Source organism: Xenia sp. Carnegie-2017, unplaced genomic scaffold (assembly GCF_021976095.1).
Source record: "Xenia sp. Carnegie-2017 unplaced genomic scaffold, XeniaSp_v1 HiC_scaffold_1, whole genome shotgun sequence".
Classification (NCBI taxonomy): Eukaryota; Metazoa; Cnidaria; class Anthozoa; order Malacalcyonacea; family Xeniidae; genus Xenia; species Xenia sp. Carnegie-2017.
In genome coordinates, this window is record NW_025813402.1 from 4,905,061 (window position 1) to 4,929,679 (window position 24,619).

Below are 24,619 nucleotides of genomic sequence, written 5' to 3' on the forward strand. Positions count from 1 at the left end.
AGATGGTTTATAGTGCTGCAATTGGGAGCTAAAAATTATCTATCCTTTAAATTAAAGTTTAAATAATGAAAATTTTACATATAAAGAATACATGCAAGAAAGCAAGGAAATAAATCCTCTTCCCAAAGTAGCATTAATGGTGTTGATTTCATTCTGGAGCTTAGAGATATCTTTGTTCAACGTCTGAAGCATCTGCACAATGTATGTTTCAAATCAACAAAAATATACATTTAAATGTGCCGAAACATTGAGCAAATTTCTGTAAAAGCATGAATTTTTGCACTTTCTCTCACTTCATTATGACTCATAAAACATTTTAAGATTTTTTACCTTTTTTTCTTCAGCCAATGCGTTTAGTTGTTTGTCCTGTTGAACATAAAGTTTATTTTTGTCTTTACGATAAACCATCATTCCTTCAATATTTGGAACTTTTTTCAAGGTGTTATTATCTGGTACAACAATCATCTGTTAAAGTAAAGATTTAGCCTAAGTAAGTGAAAATTAACACCGTGTTTAGAAGGTCCAATGAAAACAACATTGATGAGCATTTCAACAATCAAATCAGAGCTATTATTGTGTTCACCCAATTGACAGGTTCAATAGAGCTGACAACGTATTATTTTACTTCTATTTCACACAACAAATCACTTACTCCTTCATAAAACAATGGTTTATCTTTTGTACAACGACCCTGTAAATGTAAAGATACTTTAGTAATTCTGAAGATATTAGCTAACTGGAAAACCAATATATTAAATTCTTTCACAATTTCTGTGTAGTCTATTCTCTTTGATAACATCAAAAACTAATCAATTAATGAAAACTACTACACAAACAACATACTTTCACAGGTACTTCATTACTATCCAGTAACTTGTACCAAACAGCATTTCCATTTTCGATAACTTTGTAATACATACAATTCCTCCATATTCTTCTAGGAATACGAGAGCGCACCCAAACCACGCATAAACATTTTTCTTAATTGTTCCGCCATTCTATGCCTCACATTCTTTAAAGCAATAATCGTTTTTTCCATTCTTAGGACCATAACACCCACAGCACTATATAAAATCAAAATTTATTTTAAATAATAAGTTTTTACTTGTACGTTGTTTATTTTATGTTTACTGAATGTAACTGATGAAGCTGTGCATTCCAAGATAAATTTACTTAATAAGGAAAATAGGATGATTAAACATTGCCTATGAACAGATAATTTTTGTCAAAAAGAAGACAAAAGATAAAGGTTATCGTATAGCATTTGTTCTAATTTATAGATTAGTGAGCCTTGTTCAAACGAGTGTCGGATTTTGATGCTTAGCCACGGAGGTACAATTGTGCAGTGTAAACTATTTTAAAAGTATTATACGCTGTTTTTCGTCTCCTTTAATCTACATACTACACTTTGTGATTCAGTTACACAGCTTAAACTTGTTCATCAAAATGAAATTATGCACAAAGTAAAATAAGAACCTTCCTGTTATCACAGCCAGCCAACGCCGTCGCTCCAAACTCCATACCAGAAATTGCATTTGTCGTACTGTAGCTGAATTTTAAATAATACACATGAAAGTAATTTGTTGTTTGCAGTTTTTCAATAAATGTAGCTGAATTTTTGAAAAATGTTAAATTTAACGTTAAATTTCATTGACATGCAGTTCTTAAGTTAGTATGTGTAACCGTACATCCTGTGTCCAAAGTGCATAAGTCACCATTTTACTATGGTGATAGCCGGGAGGGCACATTGTAATAGGCCGCGTAAACATATATTTTTAGAATGGGAACGACTTTTATTTTAAATACCACTGCTGTTGCTACCTGAATGCTCCAGAAAAGTCAATTTGAAGGGGATATTTGTGGTGAAAAGCAAACCCCCAAGGACATGGTCTGCTTAAACATTCGTTCATTTTTGCCTACAAACACAAAGAGGAAAGAAATTACACCATATTCTAAAAGTTCATATCGTTGATATGAACCCAACAATCGAACCATACTCTTCTTACCCATCCAAACTGTGTTCTTTTATTGTACGCCAATCCAAACTTTGAGCAACGAAAACTTGTTGTCACAATGTTTTCAGTCATCAGATCTTTTACAAATTTAACGTCACCAATCCCAGGTGATGTTTTTGTACAGCCTCCTTTGTTGTAAATCATCAGGTTTTTTAGTTTTCGTGGATTTTGAAATCTGTAAAACCTGAAATAAATGACATCGACCAAAATTTGCTTTTCTATGAAAAATTAATGCTCCCAAAAGAGATCATTCTTATACCAATGAGCTTTAGTTGTCTTAAAATCATCTTTAGTGGCCATTTGAACTCTAAAATCAACCATCGGTGCCTCTCCTAATGAACGTATCCAATGAGGTTCACCAAATGGCTCCACGGTCTTGCTGTTAGATGGTACTGTCCATGTAACAGATGTATTTTTTCGACCAATCAACATGAACCCACCACCATCAGTTGTCATATCACAATGAACCTTAAATGAAAATATTCTCACTTGAATTTTCAAAATTCGTTTACGTCTACAATCAACAATAGATTTGGAATGGTAATTAAAAACGATTGATAAACGAGTTCTTGATTTTTCTGGAAGATTACAATCCGTAAAGATACTATATGTTCCTACATGATCAGTGAACATTGCATTCATCTTATATATTTACCTTTTTCGATTTCTTTTCTCCAAGTGTTATCCAATAAAATCCATCTTTAGCTTTTGGGTCTTTATCCAATATGGTTGAGCAGTCGTATACTGGGTTGAAAAACTCTCCTGGAGAACTAGAACCTGAGAAATGGTTTTACGTAATTTATGTATTATTATATTAAACTAAATGTAAAAATCAAAAGTTTGTATCATACATACCATCTATGGTTCTCCATCCAAAAATACCGTTAACTTTAGAGCACATCAAGAATTTAGGCTTGTTCTGTCGATCGCGAACCAACGTCATCTCTCCATTGCTTTTTTTTGAACATGGTCCTGGGTCGTTTCCTTTAACGATCTTGATTTTCTATAAAGAATTTCAACAATTTATCTTTCATTTGCTCAGCTGGTATAGTTTTACTTTGTAGCTTTATAAAAGCAATATGTCATTTTATCATTCACATTTCAATAGACATTAGCTACATTTACATTAGGAAAAAATCAAATTGATGTAACATCCCACGTTCAAAACGTTAAAACAGTTTTTGTTACCGTAGACTGAGATTTTCCTGAGATTCCAAGGAGAATTGCGAGAAGAAAATACGGGCTCTTTATTTTTTTCTTTATGAAATGCCGTTAAAACGTTTTTGTGAGCTCTGGAATTGCATCTTCCTTTTTTGATGCCTTTCAAACTGAGACGGATGTCGCTATAACAAAAAGATGATGACATACATGTCGACAAATATTGACAATTGTATACTGAAACATATTATTGTTATTGAGCAGGTAACATAACTATATACGATTGTTTAAAATGGAGATAAAGCAACCAAGGCACTAAAACTTAAATTAAACTGTATACAAACATAGACAAGTTATTTATAATTGAGTATAATTATTTGTACTGTGAATTTGTGCACGTATGAAATTTCCACGATATTTAGTTTATCTTTGTGATATAGGGTATTGTAAACTTGCCCAAATTTTTATTGATATCGTTTTGATCAAGAAATCAAGGTATTATAGTCAATCTTCCAAAAGAAAACTTTTTAGCATGCAATTAATCAAAGACACCAGTTCTTTAAAAACTGAGCTTATTTTCATTTACATGTACTTAATAATTGAATGTTTAACGTATAAAACCAATCAATTAAGTTATGAGAACTAAAAGTTTGCGCAAATTAGTTTTGTAATATAATGATACTTCACATAGAAAAAGGTAAAAGATATCAGGTTAAAGACATTTGTTTGTTTAATATGCGCATACTCCAATACAAATTAAGATATTATGTTTAAATTTTTGGCATGTTTAATATAACGTTTTGTACACAGCCATATTCAAACAAAGAGAAATTAACATAATCAAGAAAATATACATTTTACTTCATTTTTACAAAATTTATCGTAAAATTTGAAGATGATTTCAAAAAATTTCAAATTCATACTTCTGTTTTCCTTTCTGTGAAGTTATACAAGAAAACCACGTTTTGATTCAAATATTCAGTCCCTAAAATAATGTTCTTTACTATAAGAAAAACTGAGCATATCATTTTACCAGGCTGTCACTTTATCCCAGATACAAATTTACAGACACTTTATTATATAATACTAGGTCATTGGATTACGTTAGACAAATTATTTCCAGTTTCACCGTTAAATTTACATGTTTTCTGTGCATTTTCTAATATAATTTAACAGAGTTCAGTTGATTAGTATAAAAGTGTTCCCAGTTTTTTCTGCTAAATAAGCAGATAAATGCCAGATATAGCGCCGAGATGTCTTAATGTACATTTGATTGTCGAACATGGAAAGAGTGAGAATAAGAATTCGAGAGTGAGTGTAATACAAATATTTTGGAAACCTGTGCGTTTCGACTCATTTTTCAACACATTGTATTGGTTGCAGTTATTGCAACGATTCTACAACTAATCGTTGGCAATCGTAAATCTTCGACTCTTAGGTAAGAAAAGAATATCAGTTTCATCACGATCAAACGTAGCTCAGTTATGGTTTAAAAATTGTGAATTTTGACTCAACATTCACCTTGCATATGCACTCAGTCTAAAATAGTGTGTCTGACAAAAAAATAAATCTGCAAAAGTTATTTTCCCCGTCTTTTCTATCTGTCACTCACATTTCCCTTAAATGATAAACTGCTTTTGTTTCACATGCAAATTAAAGTCATAATCATATGCAATGACATATTTTGATAATTGTACCAACATCGACGTTAAAACTGGTGTTTAAATGTACAAAATCACTCACAAAGTTCACCAAGCACTTCTTTGAATTCATTGATTTGCCATGCATTTATATGAATGCAGTCATAAAAACGCAAATTTCACACAAAAACACAATAAATTGGACAAATTCTATAAAGTTGCTATATCGATATAAGTACACATTTCTTTTAAATAAACATATCTCTACATGTTTTGAGATGCAAATCTGACTATACATGCAAAGCTGCACTAGCAAATATTTCGTGAATACAAAATTTTGTCTGTAGACAGCAAATTAACAGTATCGCTAGTAATTATAAATTAAAGCAAAATCAAAAATAATCATTCGTGTTGTGAATCTATGTATACTGCATGAAATTTATAGATATGTAAAGTTGCACAACTTTCTGTTGATATCGTTTCGATCATGCGATTAAGGTATAAGCCAATCTGCAAAAAGACAACTCTTTAGCATACAATTAATCAAGACAACCACTGAGTTCATTGTCTTTGCACGACCTCCACCACCATAAGTACTTTATTTACATGTACTTGACTACATGATTGAATGTTTATTGTATAAAACCAATATTTATCCGTTGCTTCAGCATTTAGTTCTCATCAAGAAATGAGAACTAAAAGTATACGAAATATCTTAGTCAGGATTTAGTTTTGTGATAGTGTCATATTTTAGAAGTAAAACGTAAAATATATCAGCTTAAAGACATATGTTTCAATTTACGTTGTTCAATACGTGTATTCTAATAGAAAGTAATTAAGACAGTTTGTTTAAATTTTTGTCATGCTTATAATATAAACGTCTATTATATACACATACATTTTCAAAAACAGAGGAATTATCATAGTTAAGAAATGTACATAATAACATATTTTTACAAAATTGATCCAGCAATCCAAAGATCATACAAAGCATTCAAAATTTATATTTCTGTCTTTCTGTCGGTGACGTTATACATAAAAACCACGTTTTGATTCAAACATTCAGTCCTTAAAATGAAGATTTTACCATGAGTAAAACTGGGCATAACATTTTACCAGTATGTCACTAAATCAATTTATCCCAGATATAAAAGACAATTGATCCCTTGGTTAATAAATTACATTTCAGTTTTACTGTCAAATTTACATTTTTCATTGCATTTTTCAGTTTATCTTTAACAGAGTTCAGCTCATTAACGTAAAAATATTTTCAGTTTTGTCTTTTAAGGTGATTACAGCGTCGAGTTTGTCTTGTCTAAATGTTCATGCCGACTGTTGAAATGGAACGTGAAATGTCATGAGTGAGAATAAGGAGTCGAGAGTGAGGCAAAAAAATGCATTATTAATATACATTACGAATGTTTTGGAAACCACTTCGTTCCAACTAGTTTTTCCCTATTTAGATTCGGTCAACGATTCGCAACAATTCTATAGCCAAAAAAGTGAATTTTATCTCAGCCTTAATCGTACACACTTACTCTCATTATCGTGTGTCGGACTCATTTTTCACCTCTCCATATCTGTCAGATGATAAACTCTTATTTGTTTCACATGCAAATAAACTGGTGTGGAAATGTTCTGCAAAATCACTAACAATTTACAAGCTCACCAAGCTCTTCTTCGAATTTTTTTTCTTTCCTATATATCAAAGACCAATTTTATAGGGTTGCTATACCGATGTAAGTACACATTTTATTTTGCACAAACATGTCTAAAACAAGTTTTGAGACGCAAAGCTGACTATTTGAATGAACTGGACTAACATTGGATAATCAAAACATCGATTCTTTTTTTACTCTAGACACACGACACTAACATTTATTAAACGCCCCATAACAGTAAAATGAACATATTTTTAATTTCTCAAAGGAAAGTGCATTAATAACAAACAAAATTTAACATATTTTTGACTGGTTAACTAGTTTCAGTATTTATGTTAATGTTAATCAAGGGCTCTCGTGTATGTATTAATCATGTATACAATACATAATTCAAAATACTATAAACTAAAATTAGTAACTTACAAAGATGAGAACCTGAGTTGTGTTGTGGCATGATTTTTATTTCAAACAATCGCACTAGGATCTTAAACACTATTAAAATCATTTGAATTAAGCCCAGTTTTTATAAAGATATATGTATGATGTGAACTCTGTGACATCGACTCCATCTATTTTAATTTTCATATATTTAATCTTGCCTTGATTAATTTTGTGATTAACAAAGAATAGGCTATTCACCACTAAATTGCTTTCTTTCATAGAGAGGACTGCTCAAATCTTCAACAACGTCAGTTTTATAAGCCGATGAAAGCATTAAGGATAACTTCGACAGTATTTTAAGTTCAAATATAGTCTAATAAGTAAAAATTGAATACAATGTCTCAAGTTTCAGTTTGTCTTTATGCTCCGTCAAAAATATGTTTCTCCAGTCCTTACACGTATACTTGTTCAATTCTAATCAGCTTACTTTTGGACTAAGGTCACTTAAACTATGGAGGAACGATTTCATCACATCTTCATCAATTTCCAATGTAGCATTACAAAATTAAATAAATATTCTTTCATCTTTTTTAAATTACATGCAAATAATTAGAAAACTATGAGTACATCACTTTACGTTTAGGAAATTACAACTAAATTCTCGGCAAGAAAGGCTAGTTTCAAAATGGTTTTAATTAAGATAATTTTGCTTCATCATGTAATCTATATTACACAACAATATATTCAGATATTTTTGAGCAAGTCAAATGATGGACAATATTATTTTGTGATTGTAAAGGTACTTCCGTTTCACAATCTCATCAATTTTCTCATTTTGACAATCATAGCAACTCTTTAATACGAACTTTTCCAGTAGCTATGAGGAGATTTTGAAGTCTTAAAGTGAGTAAAGAAAAAACGAAAAAAATTGTAAAAGAGTTCAGCGAGAAAATAAAAAAAGAGACAAAACAAAATTTTGATGAAAGATAATTATGAAAGAAATAATCAAGACGACATTTAATTACATCTACGAAATCTACTCAAACATTACATCATACATGGTTGAATTAATCATTATGAAGATCACGTGAAATTCACGTGAAATGCTAAACATAGTAATAAACTTCAACTTCATCAGGTGTAAAGTAGCGTGAACCTGCAAGAAGAGCTTGGTGTTACTACTGCCATAGCTGTAACCAGATGGAGCACGATAGGTGTCTCCAAAATCGGTTCTAGAATTTTGGTTTTTGTTTGCGTTGTTTGCAATGTAGAGGTCATGTCCTGCTCCAAACGTGGGTCCAATGCTAGGTTTAGTATGGATGGCACTGCTGCTGTAACGATAAACGGGGGATCTAAAGGGACTTAAATTGTCTTTGTTACGAAGTGAGAACAAGTAAGTACTGGAACTGCTTCGATAACCACTTGAACCTATAAATATAAACAAGCATAGAAAACAAAATTTTACGAAATTGCTGCACAAGAACTGAATTCGTTATTGCTTTCACTTCAACTTTACATTTTCCATTAACCAATACAAAATTTGAGGGAAAGTCAAAACTAGTGCTGGGCACCGAAGCCGGATGGCGAGAGAAGAAGCTAAAGTTTTGACGTATTTTTCCAGATCCAAAACTAGATTTTAAGTCAAAGGAAGAACATTGGTATTGTAACGTCTAAAGAAATAAATTTACAAAAAATAAAGCAAAAATACGAGATTATTGTAAATGAAAAATTAAAATTTCGACAGAATAAAACACTCATTCGCCAGGGATCAACATGACAGTAGATGAAGGAGACATATTAGTGTTCTAAACAAGAAACAGTATGCTCTACTAGGAAAAATTGAGAAAATAACTTTAGAGAATTAAGTTTAATAGGAAATTTTAACTAAGATCATAATTTACAGTTGCAGTAATAGAATCGTCTCGAAAATATTTTATCAACACATTATCTCATGTTTATCAACTGATGTACGGAATTCCTTAACGAAACTTTTTGAACCGATAAGACTCACATCACACGAACGTCGCGCTGGGTAGATGGAGGTAACGCTGATTAATGCGAGGCAATTTCTTCATCAGGTTACTCAGGAGTACGAAAGGAATATTATTTCATATTTATTAGGAAAAAACCCGTAGTTGTGAGTTGCCTATGGTTTTTTCAGAAGCGGGGTGATTCACAAAGCTTTGAAGTGATTAGTTACTTTAAAAAACACATTGTTCGATTAGTCAATTCAAAACAGGAAGTTAAGAGTTTCAAAGAGTTTCTTTGAGGAGCATAGATCAATTGATAAACGTGAGCTAATTTGTTGATCAAAATTTTTTGAAAGGCTTCTATTGCCGCGACTCACGGTGACTGTAAGATGTCACATTTTAAGTACTAAAAACGTAATCTCGTATCATGTCCATTTGTGCAACGAAAAATTGAAATTAAAGAAAAAAATTTGTTTCACTTTGACAAAAAATTTTCAATGTTTTGAAATTTCATGCATAAATTTTCGGTGCACAGCACTAATAAGCCACTAGCAACATCACATAAACACACGGAATGATTTTAAAACTTACCACCCCAACTTATCGTTGAATATCCACCAAAGATGTATCGCCCAACTTTAACTAAAGTTATTGTTTTTCCTCGAAAGTCACATCTTGAGTGGAAAATTCTAGAATTCCATCCATCAATGGAAGCTCTCCAACAACAAGTCAACTTATCAAAGGAAAACCACGTCTTTAACTGTTTCAAAAATCTTTCTGGTTCCCGTCTGAGTATCTTTGAGGCTGAGATATCATCTAAATGTTAATTATTTAGTTTATGTCTGTTCGTGACAAAAGTGATTTAGACAGGGGTGTATTGGAGGTGGGGCTTGGGGAGCTCGGCCCATAATAAAAATCATTCAATATTATGTTTCATCAACGATTATTATAGCAAAAAGTTCATGTTGTCAGATTTGGGGGAAGGTTACCCCATTCTAGAAGAATGACAAGAAGCTTGGTTCAAATATACGCCACTGTTCAGATCATTGTCATTAAGTGGAGTAGGAAGAAAGAGAAAGTTGGGGGACATATGCCTTTGGGGGCAGTTTTTCATTTAAAAAGCATAGGTTTTTCCTAAAAAAATGTACTTTTCTTACAAAACAAAGGGCACTTTTTTTATTAATTTTGAAAAGTTGGGGCATAACTCGAGGCACCTGTTGACGCTTTCTACGCCACTTTTGTCATCTTGTTACGTGAAAGTGCTACGCAAATTGCTTTTATTTCATGTTTAAAGTTGGGACTTCACAATTTCAAGACTTTCAGTAATTGGGAGCTAAAAATTATCTTTCCTTTAAATTAAAGTTTAAATAGTGAAAATTTTACATATAATGAATACATACAAGAAAGCAATGAAATAAATCTTCTGCCCAAAGTAGCATTGATGGTGTTGATTTCATTCTGGAGCTTAGAGATATCTTTGTTCAACGTCTGAAGAATCTGCACATTGTATTGTTTCAAATCAACAAAAATCTGCATGTAAATGTGCCGAAACATTGAGGAAATTGCTATAAAAGCATGAACTTTTGCACTTTCTCTCACCTCACTATGACTCATACAACATTTTAAGATTTTTTACCTTTTTTTCTTCAGCCAATGCCTTTAGTTGTTTATCTTCTTGGACATAAAGTTTATTTTTATCTTTACGATAAACCATCATTCCTTCAATATTTGGAACTTTTTTCAAACTGTTATTATCTGGTACAACAATCATCTGTTTAAGTAAAGATTAAATGTAAGTAGCTGTGTTACCAATTTTATCCAATGAAAACAACATTGATGAGCATTTCAACAAGCAAATCATAGCTACTATTGTGTTACGTATCTAGTCATTTGAAAAGTTCAAAAGAACTGACAACGTATTATTTTACTTCTATATCACACAACAAATCACTTACTCCATCATAAAACAATGGTTTATCTTTTGTACAACGACCCTGTAAATGTATAAGGAAAGTTTAGTAGTTCTGAAAGATATTAGCTAATTGAAATACCAATATATTTAATTCTTCCACAATTTCAATGTTGTCTTCTCTCTTCAATAACATCAAAAATTCATCAATTAATGACAACTATTACACAAACAACATACTTTCACAGGTACTCCGTTACTACCCAGTAACTTGTACCATACAGCATTTCCATTTTCGATAACTTTGTAATCCATACAATTCCTCCATATTCTTCTAGGAATACGAGAGCGCACCCAAAACCACGCATAAACATTTTTCTTAATTGTTCCGCCATTCTTTGCCTCACATTCTTTAAAACAATAATCGTTTTTCCCATTCTTAGGACCATAACACCCACAGCACTATATAAAAGCAAAATTTATTTTAAATAATAAGTTATAACCTGTACGTTGTTTATTTTAGGTTTAGTGAATGTAACTAATGAAGCTGTGCATTCCAAGATAAAAATTACTTAATAAGGAAAATAGGATGATTAAACATTGCCTATGAACAAATAATTTTGTGCAAAAGATGACAAAAGATAAAGATTATCGTATAGCATTTGTTCTAATTTATAGATTAGTGAGCCTTGTTCAAACGAAGATCGGATTTTGATGCTTAGCCATGGAAGTAAAATTGTGCGGTGTAAACTATTTTAAAATTATCATACGCTGTTTTTTGTCTCCTTTGATCTGCATACTACACTTTATGACTCAGTTACACAGCTTAAACATGTTCATCAAAATGAAATTATGCACAAAGTAAAATAAAAACCTTCGTGCTATCACAGCCAACCAATGCCGTCGCTCCAAACTCCATACCAGAAATTGCATTTGTCGTACTGTAGCTGAATTTTAAATAATATACATGAAAGTAATTTGTTGTTCGCAGTTTTTCAATAAATATAGCTGAATTTTTTAAAAATGTTAAAGTTAACGTTAAATTTCATTGACATGCAGTTCCTAAGTTAGTATGTTTAGCCTTTACTAAAACTAGCTATTTATTTTATTGAAATTGTTTCTGTATTTCCTACATACATTTTCATTACTTTTGTTACATCTTCCGAAGAGAATTTTGAAGCTACTTCAGCTACTATATATATTTATAGCCATATATATAACCGTACATCCTGTGTCCCAAGTGCAGGAGTCACCATTTTACTATGGTGATAGCAGGGAGGGCACATAATAATACACTTTGTATATTACGCTCACTGTGCGTGCGCAGTTTGAGCACTTTCGGATTGTGTGAAGAGTCTCATAATGAGACGCTCACCGTGTTCAGGATATGCAAAGCTCACCTTTATAGGTTTGAGCACTCTGGTGACTCTACAATACAATCCATACAATGTGTAATTGTACATCCTGTGTCCCAAGTGCAGGAGTCACCATTTTACTATGGTGATAACCGGAAGGGCACATTGTAATACATTGTGTAAATATATATTTATAGAATGGGGAACGATTTTTACTTCCAATACCACTGATATTGTTACCTAAATGCTCCAGAAAAGTCAGTTTGAAGGGGATATTTGTGGTGAAAAGCAAATCCCAAAGGACAGGGTTTGCATAAACAATTGTTCATTTTTGCCTACAAATGCAAAAAGGACAGACATTAAACCATATTCTAAAAGATCATATCGTTCATATTAACCCAACAATTGAATCATTCTCTTCATACCCATCCAAACTGTGCTCTTTTATTGTAAGCCAATCCAAACTTTGAGCAACGAAAACTTGTTGTCACAATGTTTTCAGTCATCAGATCCTTGACAAACTTAACGTCCCCAATCCCTGGTGATGTTTTTGTACAGCCTCCTTTGTTGTAAATCATCAGATTTTTTAATTTTCGTGGATTTTGAAATCTGTAAAACCTGAAATAAATGACATCGACTAAAATTAGCTTTTCTATGAAAAATGAATGCTCGCAAAAGAGATCATTATACCAATGAGCTTTAGTTGTCTTAAAATCATCTCGAGTGGCCATTTGCACTCTAAAATCAACCATCGGTGCCTCTCCTAATGAACTTATCCAATGAGGTTCACCAAATGGTTCCACTGTCTTGCTGTTCGATGGTACTGTCCATGTAACGGACGTATTTTTTCGACCAATCAACATGAACCCACCACCATCAGTTGTCATATCACAATAAATCTTAAAAGAACAAGAAATGATAAAAAATGATTCCGTATGAAATGAATAATAAAGTTGTATATAAAAACCATGTATGTAAAAATGTATTTATGAATAAACGAACTTGTCTTTTGAATTGACAACTGGAAACTTATTTTATGTTGCTAATCGCGATGAGTAAATATAATATTTATCTTATATATTTACTTTTTTTGGCTTCTTTTCTCCAAGTGTTATCCAATAAAATCCATCTTTAGCTCTTGGATCTTTATCCAATATGGTTGAGCAGTCGTATACAGGGTTGAAAAACTCTCCTGGAGAACTAGAACCTGAGAAATGGTTTTACGTAAATTATGTATTATTTTATTACACTAAATGTACAAATCCAAAGTTTGTATCATACACACCATCTATGGTTCTCCATCCAAAAAAACCGTTAACTTTAAAACATATCAAGAGTTTAGGTTCGTTCTGTCGATCACGAACTAACGTTATCTCTCCACTTTTGTTTTTCAAACATGGTCCTGGGTTGTATCCTTTAATTACCTTGATTTTCTAAAGAGAAATTCGACGTGTATTTTCATTTAGTGGGTTAGCTTTCTTTGGTCTGTCGTTCAATAAGGACGATAGTCTATATAGAATTCAGCAATTCTCATTTCTTATTTCAATACAGCTATATTACATAAGGAGGAAAGTCAAATAGTCTTTGTTACCGAAGACTGTAGTTTTCCTAAGACCCCAAGTATGAAAGCGACAAAATATAAACCCTTCATCTTCTCTCTTTTTCAAATTGCCGTTAAAACGTTTTTGTGAGCTCTGAAAATTCATCTTTCTCTTTTATGACCTTCCAAACTGAAACGGAAGACGTTTATACAAAGGTGACAACCTTCAAGTCGATAAAATATTGATGAGCATTTATTGACAGAGAATATTAATGAATTGATAGTGAACAAAATAAATAAAGCTGTGCAATGATGCAAGTTATTTATAAATGTAATGTAGGGGTTTAAGTTCGTTGACTTTTTTATATATTTTAGATGAAGACCATAGAACTACAGTTAAAAGGAAAATCGATCACCTTTTTTTAATTTTACTGAAAAACCAACTTTGTGGTCGATACATTTACTGCATCTTTCAGATCATTAAAACAGCACCATTTTAATTTTGTGAGTTCTTTTAATAAAAGCAATTAATAAGCTGCTAACTTGGTTACGACATGAGTAAAATTGTACTTTTGAAGTACATAAAAAATCATTGAGACTCCAGTTTTTCTTCATCCATGATAGAGTCAAAGATAACAAACAAAATACCTCATTGACATGTAGTGTAGAAATTGAATATGTTATTTAAAGCCATTATTTATCAGTGGCTTCCTCTTCAGCATTTTGCTCAACACGTTTTGAAAATTAAAAATAGCGTAGCTAGCAGTCAAGATTTATTTTTGTGATGTATGGAAAAATAGTTTTGCAGAGAAAGACAGGGGTCATTTAGGCTCATATATACGTCAGATAAAATTAGTTATGCTCACTCAAATCTTTTGACAAAGAACATTTTACAATTTAGCTACTATTACGAGCTTCAAAATTCAGCGGATTATAGTTCAGACAGGCGTGAAATATACACAATAGTGCACCTTGGAGTGAAATAAAACCTTTGCGAATTATAAATAATAGAGTAGTTTTTAAAAGTTATACGTGATCCAATATATCAGGATTAAACATAATTTAACCAAACATTCACAGACAAATTTAATAGAAACGCGCTTTCAGCTGTCTGACTACAGCTTTTAACGAGTTGAAATAACCCTTTAAGGTTAGCATAAACCATTAAACAACATTACCAAGTGAAGAGCAGTTTTAATGACAAATATTGTATTAACAAATTAAGTAATTCATCAAAATACTTACTTTAAAAAGTACACATACTACAAAGCCCACAATTTAAATGAAATACGACGTGGCGTAGCTTACAGAATTTTAAAATAGCACACAAGCTTTTCCTGCACAGCGGAATAATAAACTCCACAAACAAAAATTATGTAAATATCATAATTAATATTTGCATATGAAGAAGTTTCTCTTAAAAATTTCGATTTTGTATCTTAAATATTACAAAAGTTACAAGGTTTCACGAGTCACTTTGACTACAAACAATGTTAACAAAGTATTTTCTCTTAAAACATGCCTTCCATTCCTGCCATCGGGAAACGAGAAAGTATATAAGATATCTATCTTAAGCACTACAAAAATTATTGCATTTCTATTGAATATCGTGGCCAGAGATTTGCCAGGCGGAAAGCGAATTTTCAATATGAACATAATAGCCCAACATAATACTTTTAAAAAAGCCATCACAATAATCAAATAGAGAAGGATTTATTAATTACGTTTCGTCTTTAACTTAAGACATCTTCAGATTAATTGAATTAATATATATACACGAGGTTTTAAATACAAGCATATAATATGGGGTGTTAAATTACATGTTAGAGGAGTAGGAAGTTTAGATGATGGAATAAGTGAGGATGGCGGTATATTAAAGAAGGTGAAGGGGGATTGAGTTGCCTTGGGTGTTAAGAGAGGGTTTAAGTTTGGATATAAGAAGGCTTTCATGAATCATAAGGTCATAATTGTCGGAGGAGGAAGAGAATTGAGAAATCATTAAAATCGGCAAGGTGAGATGTATTTCTTATATGAGAAAGAATGTATTTCTTTAATATACCGCCATCCTCACTTATTCCATCATCTAAACTTCCTACTCCTCTCACATGTAATTTAACACCCCATATTATATGCTTGTATTTAAAACCTCGTGTATATATATTAATTCAATTAATCTGAAGATGTCTTAAGTTAAAGACGAAACGTAATTAATAAATCCTTCTCTATTTGATTATTGTGATGGCTTTTTTAAAAGTATTATGTTGGGCTATTATGTTCATATTGAAAATTCTATTGAATAATTTGGGAGGTTATTTCGTATACACTTGCAGACTGTTCTTCCTCCTCAGCAAGACAAAAAAATCCGTACAAATAAATTTAACAAAATGCAATACTTTAAAATAACACATTCTTAGTTGTCTTGCATTGTAAAACGTTTTTATTCACTTTCAGCACTTCAGACAATGGCACTGATAACGAGCATATTTGCAATTAATAGTATAATAAATCTTTGTTTGATATCAAAATATTAGCATCAAAAGCAAAATAATTCATAAATCTGTCACGTATTGTAATGAAGAGTGCCATAAGGCCAAAGCCTCCTATATTCTTCGGTGTTACTAAAAAGTATCGACTATTTTTCCATAGCTAAGCCAATGGTCTGTATTTGATGTGTAGTTATCGTTTTCACATTGACCAACAGCAGAGTGAAATATTTTAGTTATGGATGATGAAGTGCCTTAATTGAGTATTTGCATCACAAAAGCAAAATGTTTCATACACAAGAGTCGCATGTATATCATCAGAACTTTAAAAATGGCAATAACATGCATCCGGTGTGCAGCGCTACATGCATCCAATACATTTGGGCATTATCTTTCATTTACTTTTTCAAATATAATACAATATAAGCAAAAATTTGGAAAAAATCTTTTGTATTTTGTTGCTAAGATGGCCAGAGTAAAGTTGCCAATATATATCTGCAATTTAAGGTATAACTGTCTCTTCAACACAGACTTGTCACGTAACTGTTTCGTTAACTTTCTTGTTTAATCAGGTTAACTAGCACTTAAACAAGTAATTTCACCCATTCAAATAGATACAGTTAGTAGATTGCGACAAAGACACTGTAATATTTCAAATATAGACAAACGACAAAAGCGTTTAGATCATCTGAAAGAGATTGTATTAACATTGCATTGATGACTTAAATCATTTACTTTGTACTGGTGAAAATTATTTGCACAATTAATCGTTTTAATCATTGTGTTTTTCAAAGCATTTCATTAATTTCAAATCTAAATTCAATTTTAAATTTTTACAATGATATAGTGGACATAATAACCCAATACACTGCTTGATGTCAGTCTATTTTCAGCAAATACATAGAGTAAGCTTAGAGATGAATAAACTATAGCTTTAGAGGTTATTTTACTCTTAAATCTTAAAACAAGCACATAGTCTACACTGGAGCACAGTCCTCTCGAAAGCCCAGATCTCCATAAAGTACAGTCTAAACTGGACTAAAGCTTATACTGAAGCACAGTCTTCACTGGACCACAGTCCTCTCAAAAGCAAAGACCTCCATGGAACACAGTCTAGTCGTCGCTGAGGCACAGTCCTCTCTATAGCACAATTAAAACTAGAGCACAGTCTACACTTGGGCAAAAGCACAATTAAAACTGGAGCACAGTCTACACTAGAGCAAAAGCACAATTTAAACTGGAGCACAGTCTACACTAGGGCAAAATCATCAGTCAACTACTCAACAGATGAGCGCAGTCTACGCTAAAACACAGTCTATACTGGAATGTAGATTGAAGTGCCTGAGCAGCACAGAGTGAGATGCAGTATAAAAGGACTGAGTCAAAAAACGGCGATTGGTGCAATGCATAAAACATTTCATCAGACAAATTAACTTGCAATAGTTCAATTTTGAAGTACGTACTTACCTGTTTATGACAGATATAAGGATTTGGGACAGGTGAAATTTTAAAATCAGCTGAAGAAAATACCTAAAAAAAATTAAGAGATAATCTACAGGGTGAATTTGTTATTCATGTATAAGTAGCTAAAACAAGATATAAAAATTTTTTTCATCGGTATCAGCATTTCAGAGAGAAATAAAGCAATTATTCCCAAAACCCAAATCAATAAACAGAAACCATTGTCAATACTATACGTTCTTCCTGTTTGTGGAAAAATATAAAAAAATAACAATTCATTCACTAAGATAAGCCACATTTATCAAGTGCATTAAGTTCAAGTGTAGAAAGTAGTATACAAGAAAAAGTTAGGCATCAAATAACTGGCAATTCTAAAACATATGATTTTACTAGTATGTGGGAGTTATTTATTTATTTTAACCTTTAACGTATAGTGAATCGTGTTGTGTTTTTCATATTGTGAAATCACCAACGTGAACGTGTTAGTTGTCTTGTCCGCTTTCAATTTAACAAGATAATGAGGACTGTTGATCTTTATTCCTTCAATGTAGCAGTTTTCTTTACAACAAATAGAAAAACAAAACTGTTTAGTTTCGTTTGCAATGACAAGACTTCATGTAGTAAACACAAAATGAATAATTTACCCTTATGATAAATTCTTTGTCCAGATGATTTATAAACATGAACTGTAATGAATTCTTTATAGTTTGCAAAGTCGTCCTATAAATTAGCAAGTCGAAATATTTTAAATTGAATTTAGAGATTAATTACACAGCATTTTTGAGATTCCCGCTCCTCGTTCGTTGTAAATGTTTACGGAGGCACAGTACAATAACCGATTACATGATTGTTCTCACATCTCAGTCTCACATTTCCATAATTTTTCGAAGATTTTACACATTAAACCACTGCATGGTCATTGCATGAACATACATTGAATTATTGAAAAACTTACCACCCCAACCAAAATTGTATTTTCCAACTTTCACTAAAGTTATAGTTTTTCCTTGATTGTCACATCTTGAGTGGAAAATTCTTGAATTCCATCCATCAAAAGTAGCTCTCCAACAACGCGTGAGTTTATTAAATAAAAATCAAGTCTTTAACAGTTTCAAAAATCTTTCTGGTTCCTGTCTGAGTATCTTTGAGGCTGAGATATTATCTAAATGTTGATTATTTAGTTTATGTTTGTTTGTGACATAAGAAAGAGACTTAATTTATTGTCAATCTATGCTTTTCAGCGCAAATTGCTATTATCTTATGCTTAAACTCGTGATTTCACAATTTCAAGTCTTTCTGTGATTTTAAGTTAAATAATACCCTTTCTTTAAATCAAAATTCAAAATCATCAATGCTAATATTTTACAGATAACGAATATGTACAAGAAAGGAATGAGGTGACAAAAGTAACATTGATGGTTTTGATTTCATTCTCGAGCTTAGAAATATCTTTGTGCAGCATCTGAACAATCTGCAAAATAAATAGTTTCAAATAACAAAATTTGCAAATGTGCAGGGTAACATACTGATGTAGTTGCCATAGCTCAATAAATTTTTTTCATTTTCCCTAACCTCATTCTGAATAGTTGAAAATATTTTACCTTTTTTTCTTCAGCCAATGCCTTTAGTTGTTTATCTTCTTGGACATAAAGTTTATTTTTGTCTTTACGATAAACCATGATTCCTTCATTATTTGTAGTATTTTTCATAGTGATATTATCTGGTACTACAATCATCTGTTTAAGTAAAAAGTTATGTAAGTAAGTGAAAATTAACATATTTACATGGTCCAATGAAAACAACATTGATGAGCATTTCAACAAGCAAATCATAGCTACTATTGTGTTACGTATCTGCTCATTTGAAAAGTTCAAAAGAACTGACAACGTATTATTTTACTTCTATTTCACACAACAAATCACTTACTCCTTCATAAAACAATGGTTTATCTTTTGTACAGCGACCCTGTAAATGTAAAGATAATTTATTAGGTCTGAAGATGTTAGCTAATTGAAAAACCAATTTATTATAAATTCTTGCACAATTTTTACACAGTTTTTTTCTCTCAAATGACATCGTAAATAAATCATTAATTCCATGACAACTGTTACACAAACAACATACTTTTACAGGTACTTCATTACTACCCAGTAACTTGTACCACACAGCATTTTCATTTTCTATGACTTTGTAATTCATACAATTCCTCAACATTCTTCTAGGTATACGAGAGCGCGCCCAAAACCATGTATAAAAATAATTGTTTTTTCCATTCTTAGGACCATAACACCCACAGCACTACATAAAAGGAAAATTTTTCAATAAGAAGTTATAACCTGTATGTTGTTTATTTTACGTTAAACGTAAGAAGTGCATTTTAATTGTATTCAGAATATTTAATAAGAAAGGAAATTAAACATTGCTTATGATGTTCATTAGCATTGCTCGAGTTATAAACATACAATTGTTGTAGAAAAGATGATAAAAGAAAGATTATCAAATTAGCATTTGTTTTAATTTATAGATTAGTGAGCAATGTTCAACGTGAGTAGGATTTGGTCATTTGGCTGCTTAAGATTTTCATTAGTGACATAAGCACAAGCAATAGAACAAAGCAAAGCAAATTCTCCAGAGACTGGAGGAAATAAAAGAAAAAGGATTTTCTTTTCAATTTGTTTTTGTTCTACCTCATGCTTATGTCAAGTTGCTGTGCTTATGCTTATGTTTAGCTGATACTTGTGCCAGTGACTTCATTGCCTTCTTTTGTATTTTCTTTTGTCTTTGTTTGTCTTTATGCTTATGTCGCTAGTGAAAACTGGGCTTGAGCCATGGAGGTAAAATCGTGCAGTGTAAACTTTTTTAAAAGTATTACACGCTGTTTTACGTCTCTTATAATCCACATACTACACTTTGTTATTCAATTGCACAGCTTATACTTGTTTATCAAAATAAAATAATGCACAAAATAAAATAAAACCTTCATGTTATCACATCCAACCAATGCCGTCGCTCTAAACTTCATAACAGAAATTGGATTTGTCGTACTGTAGCTAATTTTCACACTGACAATAAAACATTTCATTTACGTGTACTTATTAACGATTGAATCTTGGGTGCATGAAACCAATCATTTATCAGTAATTTCAGTAACTTCAGCAATTTACTCATTAAAAGTCAAGTTAACACAAGTAAAATGTACACGAGACTTTTAGTAAAGATTTGCGACACTGGAATAAGGCTTAGTTTCAAAAGGAAAAAACTCAAAACATATCAAGTTAAGTGTTAATTAGTTCATGGCCATATATATTTCTGATCCTATATATCAAATACAAAAGATATTGTACATTGAATTTTCTCATCATGCATATAAACGTCTTGAACGCATACATTGTTATATAATAATGTACATAATAAGTACTCTTCTTATACAAAGAATTTAGCTCCTTAAAAGACGAACAAATTTTCTATGACATTGACAAATACTTATTTAAAAAAAGATTTGTGACAAATGGCCCCGTGTACGTGCAGCAAACTTTACTTCAACGTTTATGTGACAATTTTTCTTTGCGTTTCCTGCCATATATTAACAAAACTTTTATGACCCTTATTCATGGTTGCAATCTACAGGACATAGAACAAAAATCACGCTGCATGTGGGAGATTTATTTAAACAACAAGCTCGAAGATTTTGAATGATTTTGTTTGAGTCATTTCCCATTTTGACCAGCCTCTTCTCAAAGCCCAACCTAGCTGCGCGTGAGAGCTGCGTGCGATTGCTTGGACTAAGCCTCTGCTGAGGAGCTATGAGCGAGTGGTTTGTTTCGTCTTGCGTGTTTTGTGCGAAGCCCACGATTTAACCACGAAGTGAAAAGAAGTGAGAATGTATTTTGACGATGCAATCACGGTCAAGGATTTATTTGAATTAATTTTGGTACTGTAGATTGAAAAATCTGTAAACATTTCATCATACCCTTGAAAACTGTCATTGAAAATACCATTTTGGGATGTCAATTATAATTTTATAAAATTAAATTGATTTCAAGTAAAATGTATACGAGACTGTTTAGAGGCGGACTGGCCTGTTAGAGCATCGGGAAACTTCTCGGTGCGCCCATGTGTGGTGTGCTCTTTCGCACTCTCCTTTTCGAGAAATTTATAAAGAGAAAATGATAAAACTATTTTAAGTGTAACACGTGAAAGGTAATATAGCTACAACGACTAAAGTCGAAAGCAATTTGCACCTTTCTATAATTTTTTTGAGTTTGTATGTATGGAATGTGTTGGTCATACACTGTTGTGTAAACACTAGCTCACAATGATATTCATGGAGAAAAAAATGACAAACTTTATGTGACGATTGGTAAAAGATCTGGCCGGTTACATATTAATTATTCAAGAATAAGTATTGAGTTAAAGTTTCTATTGCTCATCATTGATTGTAAACTTTGTATGAGCTTATTAACTTTTATGTTTTCAATATAAAACTAGCTACTAAACAATTGTGGGTCATTTTCGTGACTCAACCTGGGCGTACAGAATTTAGACAATCTATTTATTTTGTACCAATGTCCAACGGCTCTCTACTAGCTCTAGTAGTAGTAATGTAGATCGTTCAATGTCAACAACCGTAGAATTAAGACGAGAAAAGAAACTGTGAAAATCAAAAGGCAAAAGTGACATTAAGTTACTCTCTTGACCTGAAAGTCAAACAGCGTTTGTTTGTATTGTGAATAGTGTATGATGCATCAGAAGCGGACATTTTTCAAATAAAAACAAGAAAATGTTGGTTAGAAGAGTCAAAAGATAAAAACATTATTTGTGTATAGTTTGATGATGTCAGGCACGCGTACATAGGTTAATTTAAATTGTAGAAGAATAGAGTTCTTAGAGTTTTTTGAAGAAAATTCATCAAGCTATTAGCGAACATGTTGCTGCAACAAATATCCAACAAATAAGCTTACGTCAATCGTTACTTTCAAGTTTGTGGTTTGGACTTGCCTAGTCCTTCGAACATGGAGCTCTCATGAAAAAACGGATGCAAAAAAATCTTACATGTCGTGTTTAGCAGATTGTGCTAAATGGCAGCTGTCAATAACTTATACTCGATATAGCAGCACCCAACCACCCCGTGCCAATGGCTAATGGCTACAAAAAGCACCCTTTTCTAAGTTTCGAAAAGAAAGACGAAGCCACACGAGACCATTTAACTAAAACAGTAATAAATAATAGCGTTAGAATCAAGGCATAGGCAGGAAATACTAAAAATTCGACACTCGATGTGGAAATTTAATAACAATCAAAAGAAACTGAGTCGAAGCAAGTCATTGAGCACAACGTCAGACGCATTCAACGATTTGATCATAAAAAAAAACAACCAATTGATTATCCGCAGTAACAAGCAGTAACCTTAACATGCACGCGCTGCAAAAAGTAACCGTGTGTTATCATTTCAAATATCGTGCAGATATTTTTGTATGTCGTGAAGCAAACGTAATCATTTTGCCAAGGTATGTCGTTCAAGGTCGGAAGTGTCGAAAGTATTAGATTCAGAATCCTCAGACTCGGTCAAACACTCAGCACTATAAAGCAACAAAACTCAAACGGATGAAATCATAAGAAAGGATCCCGATTGAAAACCACTGATATGTATAAAACTGGTTAACGCAGCTTAGTGCTTGAATTGAAGCCGGTGGCGGCCATATTGGACTGTCCACTTTTTTAGTTTTTATATACGTTTTATATAACAAACTGCTACTCTCGCATTTATTTTGGATCATTTGTCTCACTCTTGGGACAAAAATTATTATGAGGACAAGACTGGAATTGAACGGTTTTGGGCGAAAATTCAAGTTTGCTAAATTTCATATAGAAATCTTCTCCCGTTGTTAAAATATCATAATAAAAGATTTGGCATGATTTTGGAATGAGAAAGTAACAAACATGCATATTACAAGAAAAATTTATTATAAAATATATACTAGAAGTGGACAGTCCAATATGGCCGCCACTGTCAAAAATTGGCTTTAAAATTTTCTAGGCACCAGAATTAGGTTGCGTTATCCAGTCTTTATATATATATCAGTGGGGGGAAACGGGGTGGAAAAAAAAATTTAATCGACAAATTAACAAACATTGAGTGATGAGAATTTGTTGAGCCACCAGAAAATCTCAAAACTATTTAGAAAAAACTAACCAAAACTCGAATTCCACAGTCAATCGTTCACTGGCGAGGGAATAAAGCCTCCCTCTCCCTCTGAAAATGTTCACGCCGTAAAAGCATGCGCTGAACTGAAGAACTGAGGTCATTTCTACAGATGGTTGCATATTTGTCAAAATGCATAAGTACCATGATTCTCGGACCATTATTGAATTAAAAGGAAAGGTTTTAATGGACAAGCGAGCAGCAGCAGACATTTGAGGAACTGAAGGAAGCAATTACAACTGCACTTGCATTAGTTCCATACCAAACAACAAAAAAATAGCATGGCCCTGTGGGATGGTTGTTCTGAAGTTGTTTGAGGAGCATGTTATTCTAAAAGATGAGCCACAACTATAAATTAACGCTGTTCCTTAAATAAACCGACCCCTGACAAAACAGAAAGACGATATTTGCAAATAGTAAGTGAGAATGGTTTGGAAGTTATAATTGTTTTGCAATTCAATCAATTCAATTCTCAAACTATGTAACAACGTAGGTTTACAACAAAGAGACTCGTTCAACAGAGAGTACTTTCTTGAACGGCCTATTTTGGGTAGAAGTGTGATTTTTGGAGACAATTTTTACAGGGATAACGTCTTTATTTCCTTTATGCATGTTACTTATGATATGGGATTATGACAGTGCTCATCGACTTCACATTCTTTGATATAAAGCATTTACTATCTAGTTTTACTGCCTACCTTTTGATTTTACTTAACCTAAGTCTAAAAAGTGTTTTGCAAATAGAACATCTGTTGAGAATTATTTATTTATGCAAACTGACAAAAGAGCAAAAGACAAAAATAAAAAATTTAATAGTAAATTATCAAAAGATATGACATATTTT

General features: G+C 32.2%; 2 protein-coding genes and 1 long non-coding RNA gene across 11 annotated transcripts in view; all 3 read right to left on the reverse strand.

Annotated features, from left to right (window-relative positions):
• The window catches only part of LOC124433873, a 75,869-nt gene that overhangs the window by 37,772 nt on the left and 13,478 nt on the right, over positions 1-24,619 (reverse strand). The window contains exons 2-5 of one of the 3 annotated variants that reach the window (XM_046983734.1): positions 2,871-3,018; positions 2,671-2,792; positions 2,275-2,483; positions 2,007-2,199 (exon numbers count right to left, since the gene is read on the reverse strand). The exons of 1 other annotated variant lie outside the window; for it this stretch is intronic. In XM_046983734.1, the coding sequence (XP_046839690.1) occupies positions 2,007-2,199; positions 2,275-2,483; positions 2,671-2,792; positions 2,871-3,018 (672 nt within the window). Of the gene's footprint in view, positions 1-2,006; positions 2,200-2,274; positions 2,484-2,670; positions 2,793-2,870; positions 3,019-3,203; positions 3,277-24,619 lie in introns of those variants that run through there. One more of the 3 variants, XM_046983744.1, reaches the window with a different exon arrangement.
• LOC124433845 overlaps positions 7,830-24,619 on the reverse strand; it is a 40,722-nt gene continuing 23,932 nt past the window's right edge. For 2 of the 7 annotated variants that reach the window (XM_046983684.1, XM_046983648.1), the window contains exons 4-14: positions 13,175-13,296; positions 12,780-12,988; positions 12,515-12,707; positions 12,330-12,424; positions 11,609-11,681; positions 10,975-11,196; positions 10,781-10,819; positions 10,462-10,596; positions 10,226-10,322; positions 9,417-9,641; positions 7,830-8,283 (exon numbers count right to left, since the gene is read on the reverse strand). In XM_046983684.1, coding sequence (XP_046839640.1) covers positions 7,892-8,283; positions 9,417-9,641; positions 10,226-10,322; positions 10,462-10,596; positions 10,781-10,819; positions 10,975-11,196; positions 11,609-11,681; positions 12,330-12,424; positions 12,515-12,707; positions 12,780-12,988; positions 13,175-13,296 — 1,802 coding nt within the window. In that variant the 3' untranslated portion in view covers positions 7,830-7,891. Of the gene's footprint in view, positions 8,284-9,416; positions 9,642-10,225; positions 10,323-10,461; positions 10,597-10,780; positions 10,820-10,974; positions 11,197-11,608; positions 11,682-12,329; positions 12,425-12,514; positions 12,708-12,779; positions 12,990-13,174; positions 13,297-13,374; positions 13,523-13,680; positions 13,820-14,874; positions 15,043-17,579; positions 17,643-17,994; positions 18,132-18,217; positions 18,294-18,528; positions 18,632-24,619 lie in introns of those variants that run through there. The other 5 variants (XM_046983656.1, XM_046983666.1, XM_046983676.1 and 2 more) reach the window with 5 other exon arrangements.
• Positions 18,642-19,242, reverse strand: LOC124434024. Its single transcript, XR_006944684.1, has 3 exons — positions 19,175-19,242; positions 18,957-19,044; positions 18,642-18,735 (listed from the first exon to the last, which is right to left on the reverse strand). It is a non-coding gene; the product is annotated as an uncharacterized LOC124434024 (long non-coding RNA).